The sequence below is a fragment of the Octopus sinensis genome, linkage group LG11 (genome assembly GCF_006345805.1).
Source record: "Octopus sinensis linkage group LG11, ASM634580v1, whole genome shotgun sequence".
In the NCBI taxonomy this organism is placed as follows: Eukaryota; Metazoa; Mollusca; class Cephalopoda; order Octopoda; family Octopodidae; genus Octopus; species Octopus sinensis.
This window is the reverse complement of record NC_043007.1, coordinates 59,328,911-59,344,033: the sequence shown is the minus strand read 5'-3', so window position 1 is coordinate 59,344,033 and position 15,123 is coordinate 59,328,911. Positions and strand designations below refer to the sequence as shown.

General features: G+C 37.4%; 1 protein-coding gene across 3 annotated transcripts in view; it reads left to right on the top strand.

Annotated features, from left to right (window-relative positions):
- Positions 1–15,123, top strand: part of LOC115217185 (CCA tRNA nucleotidyltransferase 1, mitochondrial) — a 73,485-nt gene that overhangs the window by 52,223 nt on the left and 6,139 nt on the right. For all 3 annotated transcript variants that reach the window (XM_029786817.2, XM_036507521.1, XM_029786816.2), the window contains exons 6-7: positions 5,577–5,684; positions 7,255–7,367. In XM_029786817.2, the coding sequence (XP_029642677.1) occupies positions 5,577–5,684; positions 7,255–7,367 (221 nt within the window). The remainder of the gene's footprint in view (positions 1–5,576; positions 5,685–7,254; positions 7,368–15,123) is intronic.

The following is a 15,123-nucleotide window of genomic DNA, read 5'->3' as shown; positions in this document are numbered from 1 at the left end:
CAATTCCCAGATTAGGCAGTGTGTTGTGTTCTTGAGCAAAACACTTCATTTCACATTGTTCCATTCCACTCAGTTGTAAATGAGTAACCCTGTGATGGAGGGGAATGATCTCAGTAACCAACACATTGAGTCCTAGGACTTGAAATAGTACATTTTTTAGTAATGACTGTGGCCATACTGGAGCACTGCCTTGAAGAACTTTTTAGTTGAAAGAATTATCCTCTGTACTTTTTTTTTAAAGCCTGGTACTTATTCTACAAATCTCTTTTTGCAGAACTGCTAAGTTACAGAGATGTGAACAAACCAACACTGGTTGTCAAGCAGTAGTGGGGGACAAACACAAAGACACACACATAGAGGTATACACACACATGCACACACACATATATAATTATAAGATCCAAAGATCTAAGTATAGTAAGTTTAAGCTTCAAGCAGTGTGTGATATGTATAAAAATAACGTTCAGGAACAATGATAATTTATTGGCATCAAAATTTGTAGGCTTTCCCCATATCAAAGTTTGATAAGCTGAAAAAGTTATTTTATAGCTCACAGTTAGCTACTTGAGTTGCTATGAATGTGAATAAAAGTCCAAACTGAGGGATTGGAGCAGGTAAAATTCAGACTGCATATGTTTCCTAGCTAGCAGATCCTCTGATGTAATAATTAGTCTATGAGGGGTAATCAGCTAGCTACTCATGAAGCCAAAGATACCTTAATTATATGAAGGTTACAGTGTCATTAAGGAATCTCAAATTAACTTGCCAACGATATAATTTTGCCAAGCTAACTTGGAATTCCTTAACAATGTAACCTTCATATGACTAAGGTATCTTTGGCCTGATGAGTAGCTAGCAGAGTATCCCTTGTTGAGTAATTATTACATCAGAGGATCTGCTAGCTAGGAAACATATATAGCCTGGATTTTACCTACTCCTTTCTCTCAATTTGGAGAGAATGGAGTAAAGTGGTTTTTAACCAGGGTTCATATAAGATTTTGGTGGGTCCATGCAACAAAATAGTAAATTGGGGATCCACAATAGAATTTTATGTTCCCCTAAAAAAATTTTGCTTTAGATGTATGTATTAGTAAGTTTTGCAAAAAGCAGCTATGTAGAAAGCAAAATAGGAATTTTGAAAGAAGTATGTATAAAACTAGTTTTTAAATATCAAATGGCTATGGGGGTCCATCAAAATAAAATATTTATCAAAGGAGTCCATAGACAAAAAACAATGGTTGGGAACCACTGTTCTAATGTAATAATTCATGAGATCAGGCGTAGAGTATCCAGGACTGAATGATCCTTTGTTTCCCTCCACTAACTGTGGACTGAAGGCGGTAGAACTTTAGTGCCTGTCTTGATAACTTGCTGAAACTTTTAGTAGAAAATGCTGTGCATTGTAAAATAGCCGGTAATAGTAGCTGAGATACAGTTGACAGTAAACCACTTATATACTGACTACCAAGCTATTACTACAGAAACTAAAGTTATTAAGGGGAATCCCATTTTCACTTAGATCTGGAAGATCCATATCAGCACATGTAGACATCAGACAGCAACAATATCAGAAGGTGTTTGACACTATTCAAAGGGATTCAAAGGGGACAGGAGCAAAAATGAACCCAGACAAGTTGGTGAGCTTGCAAATCATCACATGGTAAGGCATGTCAAAGCCATTGGAAAACATGATGGTATGTCGGATTGGTATAATTACTTGGGATATGGTTTAGTCTAGACCTCTAAGTGGATCAGAACTGGGATGAGATTATAAGTAGCCAGGCCAGCCTCACCCAGAAATTATCCTAGAGGCAGCTACCCATAAAAGAGTCTGGCGAAGATAGCAAATAAAACATTGTCTTTATTTATATTACTGCTTAACTGATATGTTTTGCCTTAGTTTTCATTTGATTTTTGATTGAAGTATCTGATATTTCACTTCTTGTGAAAGAGACACATTTGACTGGTCAGGCAGTCCGTCTACTACCAACATTCTTTGTGCAGAGGGCTCAGTATACTGTAAGTGATTATGTACAGATATGTACTGATGTTGCAGTATCTACCAAGATTCTGGTTAGTGAGCAAGTGTGATTACTAGATATGTTTTCTCACTGTTTATCTATTTGGCAGAGCAATTGTTGTTCATCAAGATAGGGCACTTCTGGAATATTGTCTGGTACTGTCTGTAGTCTCTTCCAGTTGAGCAATGCAGTCAGTAGAATCTCTACATTAGCATTCAGTAGAAGACTGGTAGTGGAGAATAGCAACAAAATTCCTGAAATAATTCTGGGTGTTGACAAGAATAAACTGGATGGTCTGTTCTAGAGCACTTCCAGCCTGAGAACTATGAATAACCTGCAGAAATACCTGGCCTGGCAATGCCACTGAGGAGCAAAATCAGTTTGAGTAAAATTCTATATGTACAGAAGCTGCCAACTTAGGCCAGTCTCAGATGTGTGCATGCAGAAACTATTCTGCATGCATACATTCTACATTTGAACATTACTGACTCATGGAGTTTTGTTGAACAACTTTGTTGTATGAAGGACAAATCCATTGATAGGTTGAGTCCATTGTGAAAAATCATCCCACTGTATTCATTTAGGGTGGAAGAGTAGGAAACTTTACTCTGCCTGGTGATTATAGAGAAAGAGATTGTGTTGTAGGCATGATTAAAAGGACTCATAACAAATACTTTCCTTTTCAGCCAAGCCCTCAGTGTGAGGTTCTGCAAAAAGGGATCTCAATCTCTGAAATAAGGGGTCAATGAGCAGTTGCTCATGGAACAAATCACCCAGTTTGAATGGTTTCCCCCCCCCCCTACAAATTCTACAAGTTAATGCCAGACTTGTTTGATGACCTCTTCACAGATATCTACCACAGCTGACAGCAGAACTGGAGAATTCCTAGTACTGTGAGCCAAAGAATAGCACTGTTGAAAAAGAATGCTGACAAAGAGAATGTTATAGGCAATTTTTGGTCAATAATTCTCCTAAACACAGAGTATAAGATTTTTGGCCAAGGTGTTAGTGAAAATTGAAAAGGTTGGCACTTGTCATCAGTGATCTAGTTAGGTAGGCATAAATATGTATGACCCCAAACAGGTTCATCCACAACAACCTCTACTTGATGTCATACATCATAGGATCAAAGGTGGTTTCCATAGGGCCATGATCAATTTGGTTCTGTCAAAAGCTTTCAGTGGGGTTGACCATTGTTACTTGGAAGCTATCATGAAATTGGTTGGTTTTGAACCTGTTTTCAGAGATTATGTTGTTGCAATTCACAGCAGCAGCTGTTTAGTGGTCAAAGTAAACGGCCATCTCTTGGAACTATTTTGTGTTGCACACTCAGTCAGTCAGGGCTGACTGCTCTCACCTTTTCTCTATGTACTGGCTCTTGAGCTATTTCTCCAGAAGTTGGAACATTTGAGGTTCATCCCTTTCACACTGGGATTCAGGAAGGCCATTTCAGTGTATGCAAACATCATTGTCATGTTGTTGGGCACTTCTAAAGCGAAGTTGGTCAGTATCTGATTTCCATTGTAAAGTAAAACAAGATAGTGGCAAGGGCCAAGATCAACACAGACAAGTCAGTGAGCTTGCAGCTACGCACCCATTGGACAACATTATTGAATGCTGGCCTGATGAATCAGTTAAACTGCTCAGGATTTGGTTTGATCCTAACTTCCAGGTGGAGAGGAACTGGGCAAAGGTGATGAACAAGGTAGCCAGCCTTACCTAGAAATGGGAAGAGAGGAAGCTGCCCCTGGAAGGATGAGCAGAGGTGCCAAATGCCTGCATTGCCTCCATTATTGTTTACTGCCTGGCTCTCATGCCTTGCCCCAGTTACCACCTGATCAGATTGGAGTGGCCATTATTCAGTATCTTGTTGAAGAGATACTTTCTACTGGTCAGGTTATCTATTTGTTAGCACAACCCTCTACATGGCAGCTTAGGCATACTATAATTTCTGATGCATAGATACATGCTGTGGATGTCCCACCAGCATAGATTTCTTGATGATGAATGGCCATGGGCACTGTTTATGAGGCACATCTTTCTGCAGCTCATCTTCTTGACAGAACTGCTGCCCTGGGTGAAGCAAAAACCAAGACTGTGCACTTGACACAGAATACTATAAGGTGCTCACTGTCCTCAACTAGTCAGGCAATTGGTCAGAGGATGTTTCACTCTAGCAATCTATAGTGGATTAGTGGAGGTGAAGAGGAACTATGTTCTCGATGTGACTTGGGGAGACTGGCTAGCCTTTTCCAGAGTACTTTAAGATTGAGGACTCCCATGGATAATTTCCAGAAGTCTTTGGCCTAGCCATGCTATTAAGGGGTGTAATAAGTTCAAGGTAAATTCTGCAGACATGGAAGTTCCACCAGAAGGGCTTGTCTGAGATGTGCACAGAGCAACAAATTTGTTTTTCATGCACTCATTCAGTGTCCTAGTATTGCTGCAGTTACATCAAACAGTTGTTGTCACGTGTAGAACAAATCCAGCTGTAAGCTAAGTCCATAATGATGATTGCACTGCATCTCTTCTTTAACCAGGCAAAGAAGGTGGTTTTCTTTATTTAGTGACATTGACAAAAGAAGTTGTGTGGTAGGTGAGGCTGAAAAGTATGACAGAGACTTCTCTCTTTCGTTGAGCCCTCATTGACTTTTTCAAGAAAAAGAAAATCAAGATGAGAGACAAGCACTGTCTTTAAGAGAATTTATTGAAAGATATGTGTGTGTGATGAAAACAGCAAGACTAGATGCAACCACTTCAAGTATAAACTTGTAAGTAAGAGAAAAAATTGGAACAAGCACTTACCCTTGATGTTCAGGGAGTTCTTGAATGGTGGGGTTCTTCAACTGACCCTGGACGTCCTCCTGTATCAGTTCAATCACATCATTGTCATCTTTTCTTTTTATTGAAGTATACTATGTATACATTATTTCATTTCTTTTTCTTAATATTTTATACCACAAATACTTACATTCCTTTTTTTCTTCATCATTTTATATAAATCCCCACATTTTATATCTATAAATGAAAGAAATCATCATCATCATAATAATGATAATAATAATCATGTCTACTATAGGCACAAGGCCTGAAATTTGGTAGGAGAGGGCTAGTTGATTCTAGTGCTCAGAAAGGACGAAAGGCAAAGGTGACCTTGGCAGAATTTGAGCTCAGAACATAAAGATGAGTGAAATACTGCTAAGCATTTAGTCCAGCATGATAACAATTCTGCCTTCTTGCTGCCTTCTTCTTCTTCTTATGTTGCCTTGTAGTAGTAATAATAATAACAATGATACAGGTAATAGACTGCAATAGATCAGAAATGCCTGATTGTTAATGATCTCCCTTATAATTTCTCTTCATTCTTCCAATTTCATTACTACACAATTTTCAATGGTCCTCAGGAGATCCATATATATTTATGTGTACATTATAGTAATAATATTATGCAGTACAGTGTGTGTGTGTGTGTGTGTGTGAAGGAAAGAAACAAAATTTAAGCAAGTTATTAGACTTACATGATATCTATTTCACTTAAGCATTCTTCTTTTCCAGATGTTTCCGGTGAACGTATCTGGCAGGAGTTAAAGAGGATTGTGAATGGACCCCTTACTGCTGATATGATGTCCACAATGTTTCATCTGGGGGTACTTAGCTATATTGGTAAGTTTTGTATTTATGTATTTTAATTTTAGTGATACTTACAAACCAAACTTTCATAACACATCCTGCACAATAATTAATATTTTATTCCACTAATAAACTAATCTATCTTTACCTCTTGATTTGAGAACCAATAATGTCTCTCTAATACTATAGACCAGCTTCCTATAAATTTGTAGAATGATGCACAAATTAGTTGCATCCCATATTCTTTATAGGTTCAAGCAAGAGTGGATGGTTAGGAAGATCACTTCAAACCATGTGGTTTTAGGTTCAGTCCCATTGCATGGCACTTTGGCCAAGTGTTTTCTGCTCTAGCCCTAAGCCAACCAATGCCTAGTGGGTGAATTTGGTAGCCGGAAACTGTGGAAGTCTATTGTGTGCATGTGTGTGTGTGTGTGTGTGTATACGTATGTGTGTTTATATGCCTTGAAGAATTTTTAGTTGAATGTATTGACCTCAGTATTTACTTTTTTAAAGCCTGGCAATTATTCTATCAGTCTCTTTTGCTGAACTGCTAAGTTACAGAGATGTGAACATAGCAGCAATAGTAACCATGCAGTGGGATCAGGGAGAAACAAAGACACACACACACACACACACACACACACACACACACATATATGATGGGCTTCTTTCAGTTTCCATCTACCAGATCCGCTCACAAGGTTTTGGTCAGCCCAAGGCTATAGTAGAAAACACCCAAGGTGCCACACACTGAGCCCTGAACTATGTGGTTGAAAATCAGGCTTCTTAACACAGCCATGCCTGCACCTATATATGTGTGCATGTCTTTGTGTTCGTCCCCTCACTGCTTGATGACCAGTGTTGGTTTGTTTACATCCTCATGACAGATTGAGTGATGCATTTTCAGCTTAGACTGGCTCAAGGCATATCCAGGGTACTGTACCTTTATGTTATTCCTTTATTATTGACTTGACATAGATCTACTTGAGCACAGCTGACAGGGGTTTCTTAGTTATATATTTAGAGTTACTTTTAACCCTTTAGCACTCAGTTTATTCTGTCAAATTTAATGACTTTTTATTCACCTTGCTTTGAATTAATCATGCATTATCTTGTAGCTTCAAGATTTCAATGATTGATTGTATATTTCTAGAATGGCATTATAGAGTAGGTGTCAGAGGCTAGATCTAACCACCTCGAGCCTAAAACATGTAGAATATTTGGGCCTGATATAGCCAGTTTAAATGTTAAAGAGTGTAGGTTCATGATGTGTCCAAATTCACAACTTGGTATGCATTGCTCTATCATTTTCCTGTCAGTAATAAATTTACAATACATATTAACTAGAAAAATATGTTGTTTATCTAAGCAGAGTTAAGAACTAGAATAGTTGTATATATATATATATATCCCATAAAATGCCTTTGTTTTTGTTTTTTCACTTTGCACTAATTTCTATCTGTAATTCATAAGTGTAGCCACTATAAGTTAGAAATCTCTCTCCTCATAACAGCTTGAAAACTAATAAGTAAAATTTATGTCAACATTTTTTCTTTATTTTATTTAATTTCCTTTTATGTATTTTTTACCCCATCTTTTTCAGGATTGCCCAAGACAAGTAATATTACAGAATTCCAAAATGTATGTGATAATTGCCAGCAACTGTCACCATCACCAATAACTTTAATTACTGCATTGTTAGAAACAAACAAGGAGGTAAGTTACTCCCAACAAGTTACTTCATTTAAGACATATGTAGTCACTCTTACCATCACCTCTTCTTTTAATTCCTCTGTAGTTTTTATTCACAAACTATGCAAGGCATTTGACAGCTAAAAACAAGATATATTTCTGAATTCATAGTGTGATTAACAGTAGAAAGGTCTCTAGTTTTAATGAACCCCACTAAACATTTCAAAATCATTTTACTCGTATTAGATTGAAAAACAGATACAAAACAATGATTAAATAAAGTTTTGATTATCCTCACCAGCTTATTAAGCCAGTATTTAGTTCCAGATTTACTGAGTGGTAAATATATTAGTTTCAACTCTTTTGACAGGTTTTACATTACAAGGCTTCATATATTTGCTTGGCTTTTGTCAAAGGTTTTCAGTCTTAAGTATATCAAAACTAGGGCTGCATGAAAATATTTCAGGAAGAATTCTCTATACTCTATACAGACACAGTACAGTCTCACCTATGTAATATAATGTGTTGAAAAACTTAGACTGACGAAGATTTTCTATGCAATTAGTGAAGAAACACTGCTTCTGTGTGTGTTTAAAAAAAAAAAAGTAACGGTAAGCAAGGGAGATAACTCCGAAAGATTATGTTAATTGAAAACTAGTCTTTCAATGGTTAAAGCAACAGATATGTTTCATTGCTGTTAAACCTCCTCAGCAGATCATATTCTGCTCATTTAATAAGACTGAGAGTGATCTATGTATAAAGGGAATATAATTATGTTGATGTATATTAACTATATAGTTGAGTGGAAGCAATTAGTTATGAAAAACTCCTTAAAAAGGTATTTAAAATCTAAAACCAAGAAAGTGGGTAGTTGATCTAAATTTTTTGAGATTGGAGTGGACCTGCTGATCTTCAATACTATCAGCTGATGAAGACAACATGTTTCAGCCTTATTAGACTTCCTCATCATCATCATTATCATCATTCCATGTCCATCTTCCATGCTGGATGGTTTGACAGAATACAGCAAGCCATAGAATTGTGTTGAACTCCACTGACTTCTTTGGCATGGTTTCTATGGCTAGATGCCCTTTCTAATGCCAGCCACTTTACACAGTGTAATGGGTACTTTTACGATTTTGTAGCACCAGCACTAGTAAGGTCACCATGTAACTCACAAGACAAGGCTCCTTGATTTAGTGGAGGTGTAATATTGAGAGAGGTGGCTTTGTGCCAGGTGTTAAGAAACAAAAGTATGATCGAGGGACAGGTACAGGATCTTCAGGTGTCTTTTTGTAATGATGATACTAGACTACCTGAACTGGAAAGAGAGAACATATGGTGGTTACGAGGTGTTGGGGCGTACCTTTAAGGTACAAATATAATAAAGAAAAGAGACAGGAAGGGTTGGTAAGTTCACGAGTGTGAAAGAGGAGTAACAGATGATTAGAGACTGGCATAGAGGTGACTGCAGTAGATGGTGAACACAGGTGGAAGTATAGTCAGTAGTGAATATCAGTTTGGGTTGGGGGAAAGTGAAGGAAAGAGGAGTGAATCAAGGTGGAGGAGGTGCTAAGTGGCAATACAAGAGAGAGTGTAGGGAGAAGCAGTATGATAAAACTATAGAGAGATGAGAAATAAAGAAATGATGTGGAAGAAGAAGAAGAGTAAGAGAGGGATTGCAGAATTTTCAGATTTTTGTGTCCTTGTTCACGAAATTTATTTCTTTAGCCCTCTCTGTAAAGTGGTTGGCATTAGAAGGCATCCAGCTGTAAAACCCATGCCAAAGCAGACAGTGGAGCTTGGTGCAGTCGCTAGTTTACCAGTTACTGTCAAACCATCCAACCCATTACCAGCATGGGAGAGATATTAAATCATAATGATGCAAAATATTTAATGTTAAATGTATTTGATAAAGACCTGTGACATTGATAAAGGCAATAATGGCACCTCCTGGTTTGTCATTGTCATTGTTGCTGTCAATGTTTTGTTTTGTTTTTTTGCATAGTTTTATGGATTATTTGTAAATGTTATTGTGTGTGTGTTTAGTAGAGTTTGTGTATCGTGAAAACTTTATAAGGCACTAGTTACCTTCTGTAATGGTTTAAAAGCCACTTTGTGTGGAGTTTTAGCTTCTGTCAGTCTCTTAACAGTGCTCACACTTGCTGAGAGAAATATTTCCACTGAAAATTTATTGTTTGACCAGTATTTTAGCTCTGACTTTACTGTCTGCTTTCCTGACATTATATTCAACATTAGTATAAACTATTTTTGAAGACAGTAGGCTGGTGTTTTAGGAAGATTTTTCTTCAATTTCTTGGCTGTTCAACAAGTATGTAAAGACTTCCTTGCTAATTAAAATGGTTGTATGTACTGCTTATGCAGCTCCCTTTGTGAATTTAGCCGAAGTAATTAATGTTGTGCTAATAGTAGTAATATGTATAACAAATGTTTATTTATTATTGAACTTCTTTATAACGTGACTGACTAGATTTTTTGCTGCACTGCAACAATCTATGTCTCATACTTTATTTTTTAAAGCAAGTGGTGAACAATAATGTTGTCAATTAGTTTTCTAAAAAGGCTTATCACTAGATTACTGTGTTTATGACGAGTGTCTGTATTTTGGTACAAAACAAACAGCACAAAAGATTACTTCATATGGGATGAGGTGGTGCAGTATGATCTTCAGATGTTCAGTCTTATGGAGGCAAATGACAAGTGACATACTTTTCGCAATTTGCTGCCAAGTGAAATTGTAGTCATGGCCATGGCCAGTGCCAGTGACACACAAAAGGCGTCTGTGCCAGTGAGACGTAAAAGGCACTTGTGCCAGTGGCACATAAAAGGCACCCACTGCATCAGTGGTTCTTAACTTTTTTCACCATCTTACTCCCTGAGGCTCTCCAACGTATTACTCTGACCCCTATGATAAATTTTGTAATGGTCTTGAAACACAAAGTGCTGCAGGATTCACAGAGCAAGAGTGAAGCACATACATTCATGACACCACTAGCAGCTGCAATACATGACACAGCAATACAATCCCTCAAATATATGAAATAAATTATTTCCTCCCAAACCCTCCATGACTCCCCTCCCCCCAGTTTAAGATCCACTGCACTATATTCTATGGAGTAGTTAGCATTAGGAAAGGCATCCAGCTGTAGCAACCAAGCCAAAAACAGACTGGTGCCTGTGCAATTCTCCAGCTTGTCAGTTCCAGTCCCATGCCAACATGAAAAACAGAAGCTAAATAATAGTGATGATCATCATCATCGTCATTGTCAACAACAACAAAGAGCATTTGCCATTGTTTGCATCCTTTGCAAATGCACATCAGCAGTGAACCGCCAGCAGTTTCCATCTACCAAATTCCATTCACAAAATATTTATTGGACAACCCAAGGTTATGATAGAAGCTACATGTTCACGGTACCATTCCTCTGGATTGAACTTGGAATAACATGGCTGGAATAAGAATGATTTCTTAACCACACAGCCATAGAGTCTTGCAAAAAACTTATGGATACTGTTGTCCTTCTTAGATAAAGACATCCATATTTACTCTGATTACAAGACCATTATGTTTATTTGGAAGCTCTGCAAGTTAGAAATAACCAAAGACCATAGAAACTTATTATGGAACTCAAAATATCTGATGAGGTAGGATACATGATGACCACCTGGATAGATAATCAGGTTATACAAGATGGCATCTTACCCAATGGCTGGTGTAGCAGTATCATTGTAAACTGCTATAAAAGCAAAGGAGACGGCTTAGAAAGAAGCAATTATAGAAAAATCAAACCACAGGATCAAGTTATGAAGGACATGGAGAAAGTCATAACACAATTGATTCATGGCAAAGTAGCCCTAGATGAAATGCAATTTGGCTTTGTGCTTGGGGAAGGTACCATGGATGTAATCTTCCTAAGAAGGCAACTGCAGGAAAAATACTTGGCTAAAAGTAAACCACTATTCCAGGCACTCACTGATTTTGAGAAGGCATTTGGTTGCATTTAGTGGTCTGTAAGGAAACTAGGTGTAGACAAGTGGCTCATGGTTGTGTAAGCTACAGTCAAAGATGCAGTGAGTAAAGTGAGAGCCAACGATTTCAGTGAATTTAGCATGAGGATAGAAGTCTATCAATGCTCAGCCCTCAGTTCTCATTTATTCATCATATTCCTACAGGCCATCACAGGAGTTTTATACTGGCAGTCTATTGGAATTCCTATCGGCTGATGATCAATTTCTCATTGCTCTATAGGGAAATAGAAGGAATTCCAGGTATAGAAGCTAAACCTGGAATTGAGAGGCTTCAAGGTAAACTTATCAAAGATTTAGGTGGGAAAGAAGACAGGACCCTGGTATCTTCAGGGAAATGGTATCGTTCAATATACAAAAAGGGAGTGGGTATAAATTCCATATGTTGTACCCAATATAAGCTATAGACACCTAAGAGTTGTAGTGGAATCACAAGCATGGGAGTGTAAGTGCAAAAAGCACTTATACTACCATGTGAATGACTATGCATTGTGATAGCCAGTACTGAGATCTGGAAATATGGGGGTGGGTATGTATTTCTTTTCATCTTTATGTTGTTTCAGTCCTTGGACTGTGGCTATGCTGGGGCACAACTTTAAAGGGCTAGTCAAACAAATTGATCTTAGTATTTTATTTTTAAATCTGGAATTTATTGTTGGTCTCAAAAGAGGCCACCAAAACCACTAAGTTATGGGGTCGTAAACAAACCAACACTGGTTGACTGGTTGTCAAACAATGGTTGGGGACTCATATATGTGTGAGAGAGAGAGAGATAGGTTTCTTTCAGTTTTCATCTACCAAATCCACTCACAAGGCTCTTGTTGGCCTGAGGCTATAGTAAAAGACACTAGCCCAAGATGCTATGCAGTGGGACTTATCTCAGAACTATGTGGTTGGGAAACAAAATTCTTACCACATATCCATAGTCTAGTCAGAAACTTTTCATTTGTCTATAATACAATGTGCATTAATGCTAATATCTTGGTGTTATTAAAAATGACTGATTGAAGAGTATGTATTAAGTACAGAAGAAACTTCTCCGTTATCTCTCATTGGTCATTGCTGTGATCATACTGAATACACTAAGTACCTAAATATACCCTTACAACTGGTGTTACAGATATTTTACTGTAATCAAGCCAACTTCTTAAGAAAATGTACTGGGTATTTATTTGTAGACCTTACAAATCATCATTTGTCCTATTTCCATGCTGGTATGGGGTAGACAGGAGCTGTCTAGGCAAAAGACTGCACCAGACTTCTGGTTTTCACAGCTGGATGCCCCTCTTAACACTAACTGCCTTGCAGAGTCAACTGAATGCTTTTTATGTGACACCAGCACAGGCAAGGTCAGTTTTGGCATGGTTTTTACAGCTTGCCCTTCCAAATGCCAACTACTTTACAGTGTGGGCAGATGGGTGTTTTTTTATATGGCACCACCACTGGCAGGGTTACCAAGTAACTTACAAGACAAGGAATCTTTGAGAGGGGAAGGGGCATTGGAGGAGGTGATCTTGTGTCAGATGATGAAAGACAGAAACAGGTGTCTTGCTGTAGAGAAGGTACATGATTACCCAGCCAGAGAGAGAGAGAGAGTGTGTGTGTGTGTGTATTAACAATATTAAACCTGAAGAATTATGGACAGTTAAAATGTTTGAATGTCTATAAAAATTCACCAAAATGTAATGGGTGCCCTATCATCAGAAGAAAACTTATTGCCAAATCTGAATTAAATCATTTATATCCAAACTCCAACATTTATTTTGCAATGCTTGAAGTAGTATCTGAGATGTAGATATTTACATACAGAAGTATGTTTCCATACTGATTTTTACAAAACTAGAACTAAACCATCATCGTTTAGCATCCTCTTTCCATGGGTTGGACAGTTTGACATGGAGCTAGATAGCAGGGGTCTGTTGTGGAAGGGTTTCTATAGCTGGATGCCCTAATGCTAACCGCTTAACAAAGTGCCGGGTGCTTTTTATGTAGCACCAGCACCTGAAAGGACAAGCCTATGTGTGGAAGACAGTGATTTTACTTAGCTTGACACATCTTATCAAGTACAGCAAATTGCTACATCTCCCAGTCCCTTGTCATTCATTAAAAATGATTCAAAACAAGCAAAGTGTGAACAGATCATCAAGTTTCACTATTTCTAAATGCATTTCTGAATACCAATATGAAGACACAAACAAGGTGGCGAGCTGGCAGAACTATTAATGCTTAGTGGTATTTCGTCCATTCTGAGTTCAAATTCAGCTGAAGTTGACTTTGCCTTTTGTCCTTTACAGGGTTAATAAAATGAGAACCAGTTGAGCACTGGGATTGATTTAATCAAATTATCATGCCTCCCCCCTCCACCGAAATTGCTGGCCTTGTGCCAAAATTTGAAACCAATATGAAGAACATTCAATCAAAACAAGATTAACCAGAATCCAGAAGCAGTCAGGAACTATAACCTTTATCTCGAGAGAATGAACCAGTTCACTTAACTGACAATAAATATAGTAATGCTTGTCAACACAGGCAGAAGCAAATCTTGCATTAGGAAAAATCTATCAACATTTATGGAACAGTAATTTTTATTGAAGACAAGGTTTACAAAGTAGAATTACCGTCAGCCTATTTGTACGGTTTGGAATCATGAACTTTATACCAAACATAAGAGAAAATGCTACTTATGGACATGACCCAACAACCAACTCAAAATTATCATGAAAATATGCTGGCTTGAAAAAGTAAATCATGTGCATGCATGTGTATGTATATATGGTGTGTGACTTAGTAGTTAGGGTATTTGGCTTATGATCATAAGGTCGTGAGTTCGATTCCTGGCCTCACGTCATGTCCTTGAGCAAGGCACTTTATTTCACATTTTCCCAGCCCACTAAGCAGACAAAAATGAATAGGACCTGTATTTCAAAGGGTCAGCCATGTCACATTTTGTGTCATACTAAACCTAAGAACTATGTTAAGAGTACATATGCCTGTAGAGTGCTCAGCTACTTGCACATTAATTTCATGATCAAGCTGTTCCATTGATTGGATCAACTGGAACACTGACCATCATAACCGATGAAGTACCAAGAATATATGTGTGTGTGTGTATAATATAGCTAGAGTTATAATCCAAGCTGTTTCCTCTTGAAGCACATTTGCTTTTTCTAGTACTTTTAAGTCATATGTAGATATTATTTTTGTTTGAAGTATGCATAAAAGATACTGCAAAATATATCTTTTGCAGAGTAATTGCATATCAAAACAGATTGAAAAAAAAAAAAGGCGAATAAATACCAAAAATTTTTTCCAATTTCCTGTTTTGATATATGCATGTATACAAACAGGATTCAATAAAATATCTAACAGACCACCCATATGCAACAAAAATTTTATCTAAATACAACTGAAATTATATGATGAACAAAAAAAGTATCACTATAAGTCATATTAATTCACCTTCATTTCAAGAATCTCTGCTATATACAATTTGAGCCAACCAATGAACTTTCATGATGATTTAATATGCTAAAACTAGCAGCTACATCTCTCCTAAATTACACTCAACTATCTATACAATAGGAGCAATAAATATACTGGTCCACTCAGTCATGGTTGATCTAGGTCTAAACAACATCAGTAAATTACATAAAGTTTTATATTTTGGAGAGGTTTTTTCTTTTGTAGTTTTTTTATAATGTTGTTTTCATGTCTTCTATCTCTAGAACATTTT